Source organism: Eptesicus fuscus, chromosome 4, assembly GCF_027574615.1.
Source record: "Eptesicus fuscus isolate TK198812 chromosome 4, DD_ASM_mEF_20220401, whole genome shotgun sequence".
Classification (NCBI taxonomy): domain Eukaryota; kingdom Metazoa; phylum Chordata; class Mammalia; order Chiroptera; family Vespertilionidae; genus Eptesicus; species Eptesicus fuscus.
The window spans coordinates 82,849,570-82,867,816 of record NC_072476.1 but is presented as its reverse complement, the minus strand read 5'-3'; the positions used below and the strand labels follow the sequence as shown (position 1 = coordinate 82,867,816).

The 18,247-nt window shown below is 38.1% G+C and overlaps 1 protein-coding gene across 1 annotated transcript in view; it reads right to left on the bottom strand.

Annotated features, from left to right (window-relative positions):
- Positions 1 to 11,889, bottom strand: part of LOC129148874 (cAMP-specific 3',5'-cyclic phosphodiesterase 4D-like) — a 500,245-nt gene extending 488,356 nt beyond the window's left edge. Inside the window, exon 1 of the mRNA XM_054715235.1 lies at positions 11,624 to 11,889. Coding sequence (XP_054571210.1) covers positions 11,624 to 11,889 — 266 coding nt within the window. The remainder of the gene's footprint in view (positions 1 to 11,623) is intronic.
- Positions 11,890 to 18,247: the final 6,358 nt, after the last annotated feature.

The window sequence follows — 18,247 nt, the reverse complement described above, 5'->3', positions numbered from 1 at the left end:
AAGCACTTGCTCATTTGCGAAGAAAACCCTCAAGATGGTTTTCTAAGATAACGTTTTTCCTTAATTTACAGCTGGTACGCTGCTGACTTTCATTGAAACTTTCATTTTTACACCAATGCATACCAGACTCTTCTGGAGTCTCTACTGACAGAATAGGAGGTGATGAATCAAGTAGCTCCTCTGAGAAAGAAGGACAGCTATAGCATCACTTATAGATCTGCATACCAATGTGGCTTTTACTGTAGGGGGCGGGGCTGGCTTCCTGGGAGCTGAGCAATTGCCTGGGACTTCCCTCCTCCTCCCTCGAAGAAGGGCTCAGTGCTGGGTTAGATGCTCTGCTGTTGTTGTTAGGAAATTCTCAATATTCTTTTTAAGGAATAATCCTGCATCTTCATCTGACACCAGGCTATGAAAATTATGTAGCCTGTCCTGTGTGGGTGTTCTAGTCTAGAATTAAATAATTTCCTAAGATTACAGAGTTTTAGAAAAATTGGATTCCTCGCTTACCTCAGCTTTCACTCACTTACACAGAGATCCTACACTTTTGAACAATGTCCCATGCTTGTGCTGTTTGGAAGTAGAACTTGGAAGCTACCATTAGCATGTACAGTATTTTCCATGGACAGTTCTATGCTTCTCGGCATCTGTGTAGTACCAGCTAGGAAATTAATAAGTATGGGGTGGTGCTAAAACGGGGTGCTTCTACCTCACTTTCTGCTTAGAAATAGAATCATGCAACCCAAGTTCAGCGTGCTTACCTTCAACTGAGCAATTATAATCCCAAGAACCATTACAAGAACTAATATCCTTCCAACATTGAAAATATCAGGGAGTCAGGCTTCTCTGGGTTGGTATATTAAATGGTCTGACACTGCAACAAGATAGCATTAGACATGTGATGTGGGTCACTGAATTTTTAAATATTAAATTAAATAATGAGATGGTTATTTTCTATCCAAATCCCTCTCAGTCACTCTTATTCCCTTAAGAAAAAAAGACTTAATTGGTCTTTTACATCTCTGGAGTACTTGCCAACTGCCATTTTAAACAGAGAGAACACAGACCTCAGGCTTAGAGTCCTTAGCAGGTCACAGTATCTAGCTTGCCTCTATTTAGCCTTTTTAAATCGTATTTTAAAATTATCCTCTATGTATTATAAATAACATGGGGTTTCCATTTAAAGTAGGATATAAAGCCATATTTTTAAACATACGGGCCTTTAAATAAAAAATGTAAATCCACCAAAAAGTATTAAATACAAAACAGTTTAAGTGATCCACATATGCACCTTAAACTGGGAAGGTGGCACAGGAATGATCACACTATTAATGACAGAGCTATTGTTACTAATACGAGGGCTTTACCAATGGAAGCCAGGCTCTATTCAGAGGTGAGCCACAGCATTCTGCCTTGTGCGTCATCAGCCTCCCATTCATATATGTTTTAGTTATTACCACCATAAATCATACACTGTTCTGTTTGGCACTCTCTCAATAGAAAGCAATAAAAAAAAATCACACTGCACAGAATAAAGTGAAGTAAAATAAATACTATAAACCTAAAGAAGGTAAACAAGCAGAAATGATAATCCGGGTAACCTTATTAGTCAGAAAATTGCTTACTTCAAAAGGTCAACAATACACACTCACCATTTATAAATATAAATGTGAAGTCAGCTGCATAAAATGTTTAAAAAGAAAAACATGTACTCTACTAATAACAATTTTCAGAGGAAGTCCCTTTATTTTAATAATAGCTAATTTGATCAGAGGGCTATCTCAAAAGGGTAATGGAAAGGAAATTGGTTGGTTTGAAATCACCACAAAGTAAAAATGGATATAGATTGAACTTTGGACAAAATATTTACATTAAAATAACATTTACATGTAAAATCTCTTCAAAAAGGTTTTCTATTATTCAATTTTAGTTATTCTGAAGATCTGTTTTAGAGACGTGGTGCTTACTTTCTGCCAGTTCAAATTTCTTCAAATTGTCATCCTAAAAAGGAAACTATGGAGGGTGTTTTTCTTGTGTGTTTTTTTTGTTGTTGTTGTTTTTTCCCCCCACAAAATCTTGGCATTCCTTGTATAAGCTTAGTTCTTGGCGTATAATTTAACCACTATGAATTCTAAGAGATAAGAATTAGTCATTGAAGTTTAACAAGATAGTAATTTCCTAAGAATCATAAATATACTTATATATGTTTTCCAGATATAAATTATTTTCAAGTATAAACTAAATATTATTAAAATACATATATTGAATAAATTAGTGTCACTATCACATACTGGTTCATTGAGATATACTAAAGTATAATAGAGTCAAATTATACTAGTCTAGTGTCTGCAAACCCAGCACACACACACACACATACACACCCACACACACACACACACGCACACACACGAGTCATGGTGACAAAGTCCACATAAATGATTAATCACTTAGTTTAAAATTTCTTTCTACAATGGCAATCAAATACCGCACCACCTGGACTTCTAGGCTGAGAGAGTATGAATCTCCCCAGGTGTTCAGCATAAGAAGCACAGCAATGGAAGGCATGTTTCTCAATCAAACAACACACTTTCATTAAGTGTATATTATACAGGCGGCGCTTGTGAATACAAAGATGGGTGCATGTGGAGTTTACTGCTTTTTAGGAAGTTACAGTCCATCTAAACCGTCAAAACATAAGCATGAAATTGAAAAGATCATGAGATAAAAAGTGTCAAATAAAAGGCAAATCTCACCATGTGAAATCAGACAATTTGGCCCTGTACATATTTGTTATGGAAAACCAAAAATTCAAGCCACTAATCGCAATGTTTTCATTTATTTTTCCTCTTGTTAAACCTTACATTTTATTTATGATGTTTTGAAATCCCCCGCCAAAAAAAAATAAAATAAAATCCCAGAAATGGCATTTTATAGAAGACAGATAGCATTTACTCCTGGTCCCAGAGATATTTCTCTTCTAAAAGCAGATATCTTGCGAAGTCAAAGAGGCTATTCCATAATGAAGGGATTGGCAAAAGGCTGGCAGAAGAATAGAAGATTGTTTTGAGGTAAGATGGGCTTTGGTCCTCCTATCTAGCCACCCGGTCATTAGCAGTCAGCCTGTGAGTCAGGCCAGCTCTGGTTACCAAGCAGTTTGCTGCTCTGTTGCTTAGTGACTTGAGGCTGCAGACCATCATTTCCAGCTGGCTCTTCTGGAACTAAACCTTAATAGATTTCTGACTTGCTCTTTCTCTTTAGATCTCAAGCCTTTCATGCCCTTTTCTTTGGATGATTGAAAATAAAATTATCTTGATGGTTTTGCTTTTATGTCAGTCTTACTTAAAAAGTACTCTGCATCAGACATACTGTATATTTTTCCTATCCATACACATATTTTTATCAGAAAAAAAGATGTCTACATTCATATAAGCCACATATGTAAACAAATAAACTGAGATTTCATGCCCGGTAAGGGATCTGTTCCTACCCTTTTGATAACTAACCACTATTCTGTAAAATCATTGAGCATTCATTGTTGTAGCTTTGATATACATGCAGGGTAAAGCAATAAATATGAGTGTGACTTTTAGCCCAAAGGGAGGTAATGCTGAAAGAATACATGATGAAGGGTTAGTCACACCTAGGTTCAAGTTTTAACTCAACTATTTTAATCTCTGCAGAACTGAGTGATCTTGGGTAGATAATGATTTTTCTGGGCCTCAGCATCAGCATATGTAAAATACAGATAATACTCAAACTCAACCTTGCTTTGAAGGGTTGATATACATAGAGTGCCTGGCACATAGCAGGAGCTACATTGTTAATTGCTATATTATAATAAAACATTATAATAAAGTTTTGATTCCAAAATGAAATCATATAATTTCTTCTCATATTAACTCAAGATCTCATTTTGATAAGTACTTCATCTACAGTAGCCAGAAATCACTTATGTCCTTAAAATTAAACATAAAATGATATTTTAAAATCAAGGGGTGGGGGAGGGGGAGGTGGGCAAAGGGGGAAGGGTAAATAGGGCCAGAAAGAGACTCTGCTTTGGCCAATGGGTGCATGATGCCCTGTGCAGATGATGTTTTGTTGACTTGTACACTTAAAGTCTGTATAGTTTTGTGAACCAATGTCACTCTAGTAAGTTCAGTTAGAATTTGTATATATAGAATAGACAGATATAGTAAAATAATATACGATTGAAAATATAAGAATTTTGAATTAAAATTTTATTATGTATAATTTTCACATTTCCTATCTAAAATCGTAGCTTGCAGATTGTATCCTAGAATGAACCAGCAATACTTTCATTCTGAATGCCCTGCAGACTATTTATGAGTCACAGAATTATAAAAGAATTCTGTCCCCTATGCGGCATCACTCACAACAGCAAGTTGGAACTTGTTTTTAATTACTTATCTTAAAGGTACTGTAGTTTGTTATCACTTTGTAAATTTAATTAGTCATTTCTTCTCTTGTAAATATCAAATGCCTTTATAACCATATGACTTAGGAATAGAGTCTACAAGTCAAAAAGGTTGAGTAACTAAGGTCAAACACTAAGTGACCAGCAGAGCTGGAAATCTGTAACTTCAAACTAAAATCCATCACAGTTCTAAAACATGATTTTTTTCAAAAGCAAAAACATTAAAAACAATGAAATAATTTTGTTGCATGGGTAATAATAAAGCTTCTTCCTGAAACCATTACTTGAAGAAGAATTTTGGTAACTTCCTATAAAAAAAACCCAAAACAGTGCTAAAGCTCATGTAGTTCTCTTCCCTCACAGGAGTTTGTTATTTATAAAGAAGCATATACAAAGAATAACTTTTAAAATTAAGGCCGTGATTTAAAAATTATTTTAATGAACTCTGAGAATCAACATTTTAATTTCTCCTCATTAAACATTTCAGCATTTCCAAGAAAGACTTTTGTTTGGACATATTTTCACCACTTGTAGCAATGGCTTCAGCTGGTTATCTTTCCTTTTCTTTAAGGTAAATGTCAAAGATGACGGGAAGTACACACACATCATAAACTGCCAGGTCATTTCGATGTTGTCTTCATTTTTCCTCTGTAACTATTTGTCACATTTTTACCTTTGCTATTTCTTTTTTTCTTTTTTTAATCTTTGCCCAAGGTTATGTCCATTGATTTTAGCAAGAGAGGAAGACAGAGAGAGAGAGAGAGAGAGAGAGAGAGAGAGAGAGAGAGAGAGAACATCAATCAGTGACTTCCAGTATGCACCTGGACCAGGGATCAAACCACAACTAGGTATGTGCCCTGATAGAAAATCAAACTCATGTATGGGGTGATATTCTAACCAACTGAGCCACACTGGCCAGGGCCCTCAAGTCAATTGACAAGTTCTATAAGAGGAATGTCTTTCTGGGATCTTCTGATTTTAGTAAAGGCGAACAAAATTTTTCAAAACCTACAAGCAGCCTTAACTTGTACTGTCCCCAAGATATCCCTGAAGACACAGAGCCAGTTACACCGGGGACACAGTTAGTGACTTGGCCAACTGGCCTTGCCCAACCTGTTGGCATAACTTCCTGTTGTTCCCACCAAAGGATTTCCCCTAGAGTTACACTATAACCACAGCCTACCCCTGGGTTCCCATCTCCAGAGAGAGAATATCAGAAAGCCCTTCAATGGGTATCCTCACACAAGGGACAGAGATATGATAACCTTATAGTTAAGTAGGGCAAATATATGAACAACGAAGAAAGAGTTTTTGAATAGAATCACTAAATAATGTATTTGAAAACCTACTCAGCTCTGCGTGTGTGTGTGTGTGTGTGTGTGTGTGTTTAATGTACACATTCCTTTTTTTAATCCTCACTCAAGGATATGTTTACTAATTTTCTTTTACAGAGAGGAAGGAAAAGAGGGAGAGAGAAAAGGGGAGAGGGGAGAGAGAGAGAGATGAGAGAGAAAAATTTATTGGTTGCTTCTCATACATATCCTGACTGGGGATCAAACTGGCAACCTTTTGGTGTAGGGCAGTGATGGCGAACCTATGACACGCGTGTCAGCACTGACACGCGTAGCCATTTGTGATGACACGCAGCCGCTGAGCGGCCGCATGCCGAGGATGAAACATTTGCTGCTCCTGAGGATGAAACATTTGCGAAATAATGTTTTTTCCTCAAAGTGACACACTACCCGAGTTATGCTCAGTTTTTTGGCGAAGTTTGACACACCAAGCTCAAAAGGTTGCCCATCACTGGTGTAGGGGATGACCTGAGCCACCTGGCCAGGGCAACCTACAAATTCTTTAAATGAATGAACTTCTCCTTTACAGGTGCTAAATGTTAACTTGAAGAAATGTTTAGTAAACTTCTTTCTTAAACAACAAGTATAAAAGAAACTACAGTAGCTGAAGAAATTTTTAACTCAAGAAAGAAAATATTTACTTCTAAACACAAGCAATTTTATATCTAGTTCCAATGCCTGGTAAAGAGAAATTTGTAAGAAGCAAAAAATATGGCCAAAAACATTTTCTAGCTCCCTAAACTTTTAAAGATTTTCTAAAAGTCTTAAAAGAGGTGTTTCAAAAATCCACCTACAGAAACTATTTTGTTGTTTAAGGATGCTACAAAGAGCTTCTTCTACTTTGAATATGTTAAAAGCACAAATGCACACACAGAAATTATAAAAATAAGACAAACGAGTATTATCTGAATACCCCCTTCCCTAAAGAAACTATTGCCTAATTTCATCTAGGACACTTGCCTTCATTTAGTGCATAGAACACAGTGTGAATTGAGGAGAAAACTTGAAAAATATAAAGATTTTCCTGATTGATTTTCTTTACCAGAGATTCCACTGAGCTTGGAATTCCTGCTAACATCAGCGGGAATCCCCTACTCAGATGAAAGCAGAGTTTATTCTATAATCATTAGATTACAAGGTACTAGAGATGAAGTAAAAATAGTAAAACAGAGTGGTGAAAAGCATGGACGGGAGATGGTTCTAATCTAACACACAGCACCAGACGTATTCAGTAAACATTAGCTAATGACATAGTTATTATTAACAAACATTGAGGGAATAGCAGAAGGAAGATATGCTAGAGATTTTGAAGAAGCAGTCAGTTATTTCCATTTGGGGGAACAGGAGGAAGCTCTCAGGAAGAGAGGGATTTGAAAGATAAATGGAATAGGAATAGGCAGAGAAGAGGAATCAAGTCAAGGCCTGAGCCTCAGCAATATCTATCCTTTCTTCCTCTCCTTTCCCATGAAACTGATACATCCATCATCCCTTTGAACTCTTGGTCTCTTCACATATATTCTCTTTAGTCCATCCATCTATAAACAACTTGACAACTAAAAGTTTAAATATGATCTTAAAAATGCAAATGTAGGCAGACCAAACTAGAATAATGAATGAATGAATATATATGTATATTCATGAGTGGCCAGATTATTATGATCTCTGAACACATAATAATCTGGCCACTCAGTATGTGTGTGTGTGTGTGCGCGCATATATATATATATATATATATATATATATATATATATATACATATTAGAGGCCCAGTGCATGAATTCATGCATGGGTGGGGTCCGGCCAGACTGGCCAGGGGGAGGGGACATGGGCAGTTGGTCAGCCTGCCTGCTGGTCAAACTCCTGGTCGAGGGGACAATTTGCATATTAGCCTTTTATTATATAGGATATACACTGAGTGGCCAGATTATTATGCGTTCAGAGATCATAATAATCTGGCCACTCAGTGTGTGTGTGTGTGTGTGTGTGTGTACATATATATATGTATATATATATATGTATATATATATGGCATAATAAGGAATATATTAGCTTATAGTGACACTAAGTGACTATCTTTGAGCAACACACTATAATTTACGTAGGAATATACTTAATAAAACGATCATGACCAATAGATAGTATTACTATTCCCAAAAAATTGGGTAACAAGGAAATTGAGACATATATTAAGTAACTTGTTCAAAATCACACAACTAGTAAATGAAAAGTCAGAATTTCAATGTAAGTAGACTTGCTTCTGCTTAGATGCTTTCTGTACAAGTCATCTAGCATTTGGAGTATTGTGTCAATTTAGTACCCTACTCTTTAAATGGGCCATGAAAATCCAAAGTCTGCATAAAAACAACCAGGATCAACCTGGTAAATATAGCATGTAAAGGTGAAATAATGTAGGGTGTTTAGTTAAGATAAGTGAAGAATTTTCTAAAAATCATGCTAACATTGAGAATATTAATGGGTATACCACCAATAACAGAACAGGGCCCTGGCTCTCTGGTGAGTTACTCCAAGCCTCTTGCATTAAGAGCTACATTAGAGAAGAGAGGAGAGATCCAAGCTGGGATTTTCAAAGTAGATCCTAGGTCCCCAGTGACAGTTACAGAGAAGAAGACTTCAACCATATATTAGGAAGGACTTCAAAATCAATATGTCAAAAAATAGAATTGCTATGTCTGATCCTCATCCAGGAGGTGTGCAGAGATAGTCAAGAACTGGTCATCATAGATGTTATTCTATGAATTCAAGTATGGGATGGAGGGTGAACCTGGTAGCCTTTAATATACTGTGACTGAGATGGGCTATCTGTTCACCAGATCTGTTTTGCCTTATTCCTGGGAACAGACGAGATAGGTTTCCCAGCCTCCTTTGCAGTTAGATGTGACCAAAGAACTAGTTCTAGCCAGGGAATACTGGTATGTGATGTGTTTACTTCTTGACCTGCCTCATAAATACACATGCTATCTTCCATGGTCTTTTTCCTTGATTCAGGTGAGCCTAACAACCTTGAAAATCATGTGTTACAAATACTGGAACCACAAGATGGTAAGATCCCATGTCCATGAAGCACCCCAAGGCATGCTACCTCCCCATGAGAAGCAGCAGCAATAAATAACCATTTACAGTGTCAATGCACTGATATTTGGGGAGTATGTTGTAGAGCAGTGGTTCTCAACCTTTCTAATGCCGCGACCCTTTAATACAGTTCCTCATGTTGTGGTGACCCCCAACCATAAAATTATTTTCGTTGCTACTTCATAACTGTAATTTTGCTACTGTTAATGAATCGTAATGTAAATATCTGTGTTTTCTGATGGTCTTAGGCTCTACAGCAGCGGTTCTCAACCTGTGGGTCGCGACATAGTTTAAATTATGTGACAACACATAAATTACAGTGTGTTGTTCAATTTTGTGACCCATAAGTACAAATGAAATACTTTAAACTTAGTAAGTATTGAATATATACATATCAAATGGTAGAGAAATCAGGTGTAAAAACCAACATTCTAAGGCAAAAAAACACAAGGGGAGTATTTAAATGGCTGGTCACCCAATTTAAAAGGAGCAGAAGATTTGAGTGTGGTGGTAGTAGCAGCCTTAAAGATATATATATATCACACACACACACACACACACACACACACATACATACATACACACACATATATATTAGAACAATTTGGAGTAGTTTTTTAAATTATGTATAGTGCTTATGAAAACACAGATGAGATATTTGTCAAAAGATATTATAAAAATCTTGGAACTCATTGAATCAATGTGAAAAGTATGAGGTACTGTATTCAACTCCCTCACTGAATATTTTTATTCCACGAGGACTGTTGTTTTCCTTTTGAGGTACCGAGAATTAATATCATGAGTTTTATTTTTTTATTTCCATTGCTCTTTTGATGCCTCCATGATCTGGCTGAGACCTGACATACCAAAATGATATATCGGCAGAAATTGTGCTCTTGGAGTCTCTCCAAAGAGCACCAGAAAAGGAAGTGCCAGAAATTTCAGAAGAAAGCCTGTTTTCATGAGATTTCCTGCCTTCATTACATCTCAACATGTCCAAATAGTTCAGATAACCTCCAGTTGAACTCTAGGTTGCTTCACTCAGATAGAAATCAAGCAGTTGAGTTGTACCATTGTTGAATGGGTACAATTTAGGAACTCTGATTTTTTTTTTAAAAAAAGCATCTCAACCAAAAGGGACACTGGATACCAAAATTCTGGGCCTGACTGTATGAACTCTAGCCAGCTTCCCTGCTCTGGCACCTGATGCCTGGTTTCAAGCCATTCCTCTTCCTCAAAGCATTTCTCAGTGTTTATATATGCCTTTCACTCACTGCTTATTTCTGACAAAAATTTTCAACAATTTCTTCCTCTAAGGAAAGTCACCATTTTCCCACAATTTCTTTAAGCCTGAAAAATCCATTGTTTGTCTTACCCCTCTTAGGAGCATTATATCTAACTTAGAAATGCCATTGAGTTAAAATCTTGGGAATAAGAATACTTCCCCAATCAGAGATCTAGCTATTGAAAATTAAAGTTCTGAGGTCAGACATTTCTTTGGCCAGGACATGCCTTTTTTATTTCCTTTGTCATCTATTTTCATCGATGACATTAATGCAATCCCGGAAATGGTCATGTTATTAGTATAGATTTTGAGCCTCCCTAATTGCTACTTCTTTCCTAGAAATCTTATTTCTGTTTTGTTTAGCTTTCCACTCCTTACATACCCTTTGGTTTTCTATAGAAAAACTATATAAAAATCATTCCATCGGTTTCTCAACTAACATGCTCATTATTTCTTTTTATTTTGCTTGTTTTTAATCCTACTTAATATTCATGTTACCCCTAGTGGAGGCACACACAGAACCTACTACTACCTACAATTAACTGTGTTCAGCACAGACCCCACCCCTGCTCATTATAGTCTAGCATTGATTCTTCTGGGACAGAAATACCATTATAAGTTCACAAAATGGTTTATCTTAATATTTGTTTTGACAAGAGCATGAAAATGCCAAGAATAATTTATGGAAGCACACGCCTAAAACAAATGCACCCATTATAAAAAAAAAAGATAGAAATATTCAGAAAAAAATTAAAATATTGACACAATATTCAAAGAATCCAAATTCAAAGAATACCAAGTGCCAGACTGCAACTTTCTGCACAGAACCCCTAAATCCTTTCTTCTTTCCTTTTGAAAGGCATAGCTGAGATTACAGACATGTTAAAGCCAGTAGTGAGGAGGGGTTTTACAGGAACACACCATTACACACACACACACACACACACACACCACACACACACACACACACACACACACACACACACACACACACACACACACACACACACACACACACACACACACACCTCTGTTCAACTGGGGATCATGCAGGAAAGAGAGCAAATTACAATTTCCCTCCTGTCCTTTTTGGTCCTTTCTTCCCTAGGCTGTGGCAGAACCTGGCAGACCCATTAGCTTAAGAAATCAAAGAAACGCCAGCACATCAGTATGGGAGTAAAACTGCATTCTCAGTGACATCTGGAATCCAATTTTCTTGTAGGAACTTGCAATCGGAATTGAACTTTGAGAACCACCCACCTCAACCTCTCCTATTACCAACCTCCAGGCTTCCTGCCCTGAATGGACATCTGCGGTACTTATTGTTAAGGTGCATTACTTATGATAAATGACAGGTGAGGGAAGATAATGGTGCTCCCTCCCCACCCCTAAAGTGGACGGCGGGAGGAGCACAAATCACGGGGGGGAACCGCCACCATTTCCAAAGATCTGTGCAAACCTTACCACGTATGTGCCACCGTGAAACGCCGCTGTTTGGGGATGTTGCTGTTGAGAAGCATCCTGCGCAGGAGCCTGGGGGAATTCCTGGGAGAAATCACCGGAGAGAGCTTGGGAGAAACCGATTTCCTTGCTGTCTTGGACTTCTCGTTCTGCAACAGGTTTTCGCGCAAGGATTTCACCAGATCCTCATTCAGCCAGGGGTTTGCACAATGCGGATTATCCACTTCGGGCACGGCTAAGGTGTCCGGGCTTGCCGTCTGCTGAGCCATTTTTTCCCGGTCAACTTTGTACAGTTGGCAACAATCCAGGGCAACGTGGTTCCCTGGCCCCTTTCCAGTGATCGCTCCGCTCAGCGTCTGGGGAAACGTCCAGGGAAGCAGGTCGGATCCAGCTGCTGCTCTCGCATTCGGTGGCCTGCCTCGGTGTCTCGGTGGAGATGGGGCTGGGTGCAGAGGGGGAGTGCACTCCTCCGCCCGAGCCTAGTAAACGTCACCCCTCCCCTGCGATCCCTTGCTGAGACTGTGCGCAGCTCCCCCTGCAAAGGAACATGGAGGGAGCCGCGCTGGCTGGGCTTTGTCCGCGCCAGCAGCAGCCTGCTAAACTATCGGAACTAATGCGCCGCAGCTGCTCCAGTGACTTCTGCTTATGTACATGAAAAGTCCTGGGGGAGGGCTTAACCATCGGATGCCTGCTGCTCAGTTGTTTGGCTGGTCTTTCCATTTGCTGATTCCTGAATCCAAAGGAAAGAAACAACTTTGAACTTGACCCTCCTCTCCAGCAGGGGTATTTATCTCCCTCCAGTCCACGTTCCTAAAAGAAAATTGCCAGTCCTTTGGTATTTTATAAGGGGATTAGGAGCAAGCACTGGCTAGGCAAGGAGAAATGTTTCCCTGTGGCTAAACTCAGTCTGATAATAGGCCTTTAAGACATCTCAAGGGAATAAAATGGACTCGTGTTATCCCTGTCTTTGGTACCTTGTTAGAAATCAAACGAAAAGTTTTAAAAATACTACACATATTTTCTATAAATTTGACTTGGGATCCTATTGCATTTTTTTGCCCAAATAATTTTCCTCTGGCTTGTTTCGACAACTTGTGTGTTTTTCATGGGTGTCTTGCTTTTAGCCTTACAATTAATTTTCTAAAGTATTAATTTTCTAGATGTAATTTACTTACAGGATATTTTTCCTTACATGATATTCTTCTACTACCCCCTCCTTTTTTGATTTAAATGTTAGGAGGCTTTTGAAAATTTCATAATGTAGTCTTGATGGCTTTTAAATTTTAATTTTTTGCACTATAATATTACTGTTTTAGGTTCATTACATGGTGTAATTTTATCATGAGGTGAACTACCAATAAAAATTTTAGTTAACACTTTAGGAACACCTTTTTGTCCAGTACAATTAATTTTTCTAGAATATTCGCTTGTTTCAACTAGCCAATTTAAATTTGCCTGAAAACTTGACTACTATTTTACTGTCAAATTTATTACTCTAACAACAATCTTATTTTACCCTGTAAATATTAGTGGAAGGGATTATTTGCCTTCTTGAGTAGGTCCAGAGCATTCCTGGTGGTAGGCTGGATTTAGATATCGTAAACCCACTTCCCCACACCATGGGTACAAGACAACTCAAACAATTCTTGTTGGAGTGAGAGGGCAGCTGCTGTCGGCCAAGTCTCTGTAGGTCACCTGGGTCCTGATCTGAGCTGGGCATGGGAAGCACGAAGCAGCCATGGGGGCAGGAGACCTCCCTCAGAAGGGGCTAGGGTTCAGGCCCCTGCAATGTTGGGGGTGTGAGGGTCTGTGCCCCACCTCTGTTGATCCCCAAATTCTCTCCTGATGGCCCCTCTACGACTGTGCCTGTCTTAGGTTGTTCCTTCCTTGAGGAATCTTACCCGTCTCTGGCTAACCAGCCATCCTCCGGGGCCAAGCAGGGTGACGTGAGGTTCAGTTTTGTCTCCTTGGTAGCCTATGCCCCCGTGGCCAAGTCAAATTTATAGAAAATATTCCTTTATTAACTTTTGGTCGAGAATATGTTTGTATATTTTCAGAAAACAACTCTGAGACCATGTGGATTCTAGCAACAGAGAGGAATCTACAGGACTACTCCAGCCATGAAGACAGAAGAGAAGCAGTCCAGAGATGGAAGATGCTGACGTGGCCTTCCCATACTAGCAGGTAGCAGCTGTGCATCACTGCAGGTTGCCCAGGACCAAACCAGAGAGAGTCGGACCTGCATTACCACCATTTGTCCACCATCCAGAACTGTAATGTCAGTGCTGACATGTACACATAAGGAACTGTTGGACATTGAAATTGGGTCTCAAAAGAACTGTTGGCCCAGAAAGAAACTCACTACAGACTGATTCATTTGCCTGTCACCATAACCATTATTGCTTGTCTCATTTTCGGTTCTTATAAGTGTATTTCTAATAGCACATGATCTCACTCATCTAGGGGAAATAATGAACAACATAGACTGATGAACAAGAACAGACCCAGAAACAAGGAGGCATGGATCAGACAGCTGGGCCTCAGGGGGAGGGTAAGGAAAGGGTGGGGGTAAAGGGGAGAGATCAACCAAAGGACTTGTGTGCAAGCATATGAGCCTAACCAGCGGTTAAGGGCAACAGGGGTGTGGGGGCATGTGTGGGGAGGGATGGGGATGGGGGGATGAGGACAAATATGTGATACCTTAATCAATCAATCAATCAATCAATAAATAAATAAAAATTAAAAAAAATACTACAGATAAAAAACATTGCAGGTCGCTGTGGTGTTGTACAAACTTGCTAATGGTGGCCCTTGCACAGCGGGAGACGACACTATTGACACGCACAAATGGCATTTGCTATCTCTTTGCATTTAAACTAATGGCCCTCCAGAGGGACAGACTGTTTTCATAAGAGGAGCTAAAAATGATTTTAAAGTTTCAATGATTTCTCATCGTATGTACAATTTTATGCATTCAACTATAAAAGAATAAAATTAATCTAGCTTTTCATTGTTATTTTCTCAGCTGTCATTTAACCTAACATTTTCATTTGTGATCAACATAGCTCAAAGAAACTAATTCAGAGGTAGTTTAAAATAAAAGAGAATAAAATTATTATTTTTTTGCCTATTTAGTTTGCTACCGCAAAAAAATATTAATGTCACAACAATTCAAGTAATTAAGTGATAAAGCCTGTTAAATCTTATATTGAAAATTACATTATACACTAGAAGTGCAAACATTACTACTGGATTGGAAGGGAACCCGAACCATTGAACAGAGAGGACCCAGCAGCCTAGTGTTGTGCAGACAGTTCAGGATTAAATAAAATAATATTTCTCAGGATCTATGAATAATTTCATTTTTTAAAAAAACACAAGTTAAGAAGGAGTTAAAAAATGTGTCCAGATAAAATGAAGACTGGAATAGTCTGATTCAATTATTTTGGAGGGGTTCTATGATTACTATTAAGTCAACCCTAAAAGATTCTCCTATCTCCATCCCTAGTTGTTCTATCTTAAGTTTTAATTACTTGCCTTTAAAATGTTACAGAAAGGGACACTCTGAGGTTCTGAAGCACAGTCACGACTTGATGTACCTTCAATGATTTAATGAGACATATGTGCCATGACTTAATCAGAAAATCTGCCATGTAAATACTCAGATTTTAAAAAACCAGGATGTGTTATTCTTTTTTTTCATCTTTATTCTGGAAAGTATTACCAATGTCCCCTATTTTGTTTTTCCCATTGACCCCCTCCATCTCCCACCCTACCCCCTTCCAGGCCTTCACCACACTATGGTCTGTGAAGAATTTTCACCAGTACAAAAGGTTTCACCACTGTTCCACATTAAGTGGCAAGGCCCCTTACTTTAAGGAATATATACAGTATATTCCTTTAAACAGTAGCCAATTTATTTAGAGTGGGTGGAGGGGCTGTCAACTGCATCAGGAGAGGTGCAAACCAGGACCGTAATGCTTTCCCCCAAGGAGCTCGTAATGTAATGACTCAGTGGGAAGGGCTGGGCAGTGCTCAGGAAAAGACACCAGAACAACTAAGAAAGTGATATTGCCAGGTGCAGAAAAATGCAATGAACATGCTATACATAATGGATGAAGGAATGGTGAAGTGGAGAACAGTCTGAAGGGGGGAAATGCACACCAGAACGAGAAACTAGAATGTGCAAATGAAGAAGTAAGCAAGTTTTGTTTCAAAACAAAAAGCTCAGGAATTGGTATATATAAAACTTGTTGAAGTTTGTGAGATAAAAATTCAAATAACAGGATAAAGTGAGGAAAACAAACAGTAGGCAGTATACTGACGTGGTATTTAAAAATTAGAAAATTTTCACATTTTCTAAGGACCTAGTTCCATTCAACAAACATTTATGGGCATTGACAGTATTTTGTACAAGGCACTATATTGAGCACTCTAGGATACTTAATATGTTTTTAATATGTTTTTATTTATTTTTTAGAGAGAAAAAAAGGGAGAGGAATAGAGATAGAAACATCGATAGAGAGAACATCCATAACATCGATCAATCGGCTGCCTCCCACATGCTCCCCACTGAGGATCAAGCCCTAAACCCGGGCCTGTGCATGCAACCCAGAGACCTCTTGGTTTATGGGTCAATGCTCAACCACTGAGCCACACAGGCCAGGCTGCTGTGGGTTATTTAAAGAATAGCTTGATGCTGTCCCTGTCCTCTCTGAGTTTATAATCTAGCAAAGTAGATAAAGTACAGAGCAATTGACATGACAAAGGATAGCCCAAGTACCCAGAGGAGAGCCTGGAAGCTGGAGATGTTTAGATGACTGGCTTTAAGGAGAGAAAAGTGATTCTCAGAGATAAAATAAAAGACTGTATATGACTAAGAATGATATGGGCCTAGTACTGGGAAATCCATTGTGTTCAGGGGACTCCAGGTTCCAGGCCTTGTTCTCAGTGACCTTCTTTGAGGAGGAGTAAACTATTTACAAGCTTGTGTTCTCATAAATAGCATGTCATGTGGATGCTCAGAGAGACGGGACACTTGTTGATAGTCACAACTAAGCTAAAGCAGAAGATATAACAATATTTCATTAAAAACTCATTGAGGGTTGTGGTTAAACACAGACCCAAACTGAGCAAAGGCTGTGTGCAAATCTCCCATTGCTTTGGAAATGTTAAGGATTCCATTATAGAACAGAACTGGCTGCCTCTTTACAGGGTCCGGTAACCTATCATTATTTGTTTAATTTCCTTATCTCTGCAATTATCCACCTGAATCTCACAAGTGATATATGGCATGCATGCTGCTTTTTGAAAATAAAATTAATTTTGATTTGAGAATTCTTTGCCACCTCCTTGAAATAATTGAAACACCCCACAGTGTTTCTAGCTTTAAAATCACTGCTTTAGGAGGCATGCATTGTAAAGTTCTGAACTTAACCAAAGGTGGGTGAGGTTTGAATAAATTGACAATTTTCTTTATAATAATGCAGAGGGTCAGAGGAACTCTTCCAACAAAAGCACTTATGTACACATCTTGCCTTTTTATTAAAACAAAATCTCTTTAAAATTAGCTGCCAGAAACTTTTCTGAAAAACACAGTACTGTAAGTGACAGCCAAATAAGACCTTAGGTTTTAACAAGTGGAAATGTAAAAGTGGGTGAAATATTTTGATAATGTCACCCACATCTAGAACAGCAGATAACATTCTATAACTTCATAAACGTTTTCCTACATAGCTTTTTATAGATTTTCAGAATTTGCTTTTTAGATGACTCAGAGTCCTTGAAAACATATATTTAATTGTTCATAGGCAGCAAAACAAATAAGAAATAAGATTTGCATAGGTTCTGGTACAAGGATTGAAAAGTGTGCCTTTGTCTAGGTGGGAATAAGCAAGGCTGGATTTCCCACAATTGAAAGGGAGCAATGGTGCAGCTAATTCAAAAGAACTGATCAATTAAAATGATTTATATTTGACTATGGAATGTATTTGCTGCTTCTTCCAACTCTGTTTTAATTAGGTAAACAGTGTGTTAAAATAAGACTGCTTTTTCAATTGCCCATCGGATATGGTCCATAGAAATGATGTAATAGTGGTACAAGTTATGTTGTCTGCTAGTTAAGAATGGTGTGTTTGGAACCCAAAAGCTTGTTTTGAACTCCAGCTATGATGCTGATACGTACTAGCTGTATTACTTTACTTGACTGTGGCTCAGTTCCTAATCTCTTAAATAGAATGATAATCATAAAATAAAATAAAATAATAATAATAATAATAATAATAATAATAGCTCTTGTATAAGGATACTGCAAAGATTACATGTGTTAACATCCATTATGTAAGATGTTTAGAAGAGTGCCTGGTACAGAGTAAACACTCAATTAAGTGAAACCTGCCACTAGTTGATACAAGGAACCTACAAAAATTTACACTTAGTGCCAGGCATTTTCCATTTTATTTCATTTAATTCTTGCAATAACTCTTAAGGTGTTATTTCATACCACTATTTTGCTGATGAGGGCTTTAGAAAGTTAAATGACCTTCCCAAAGGCATATAGTTCAACATTGCAAACTGAGATTTGATTGTCTATGAAGTGCCAAACCCTTTTATTTCAACTCTCTACCA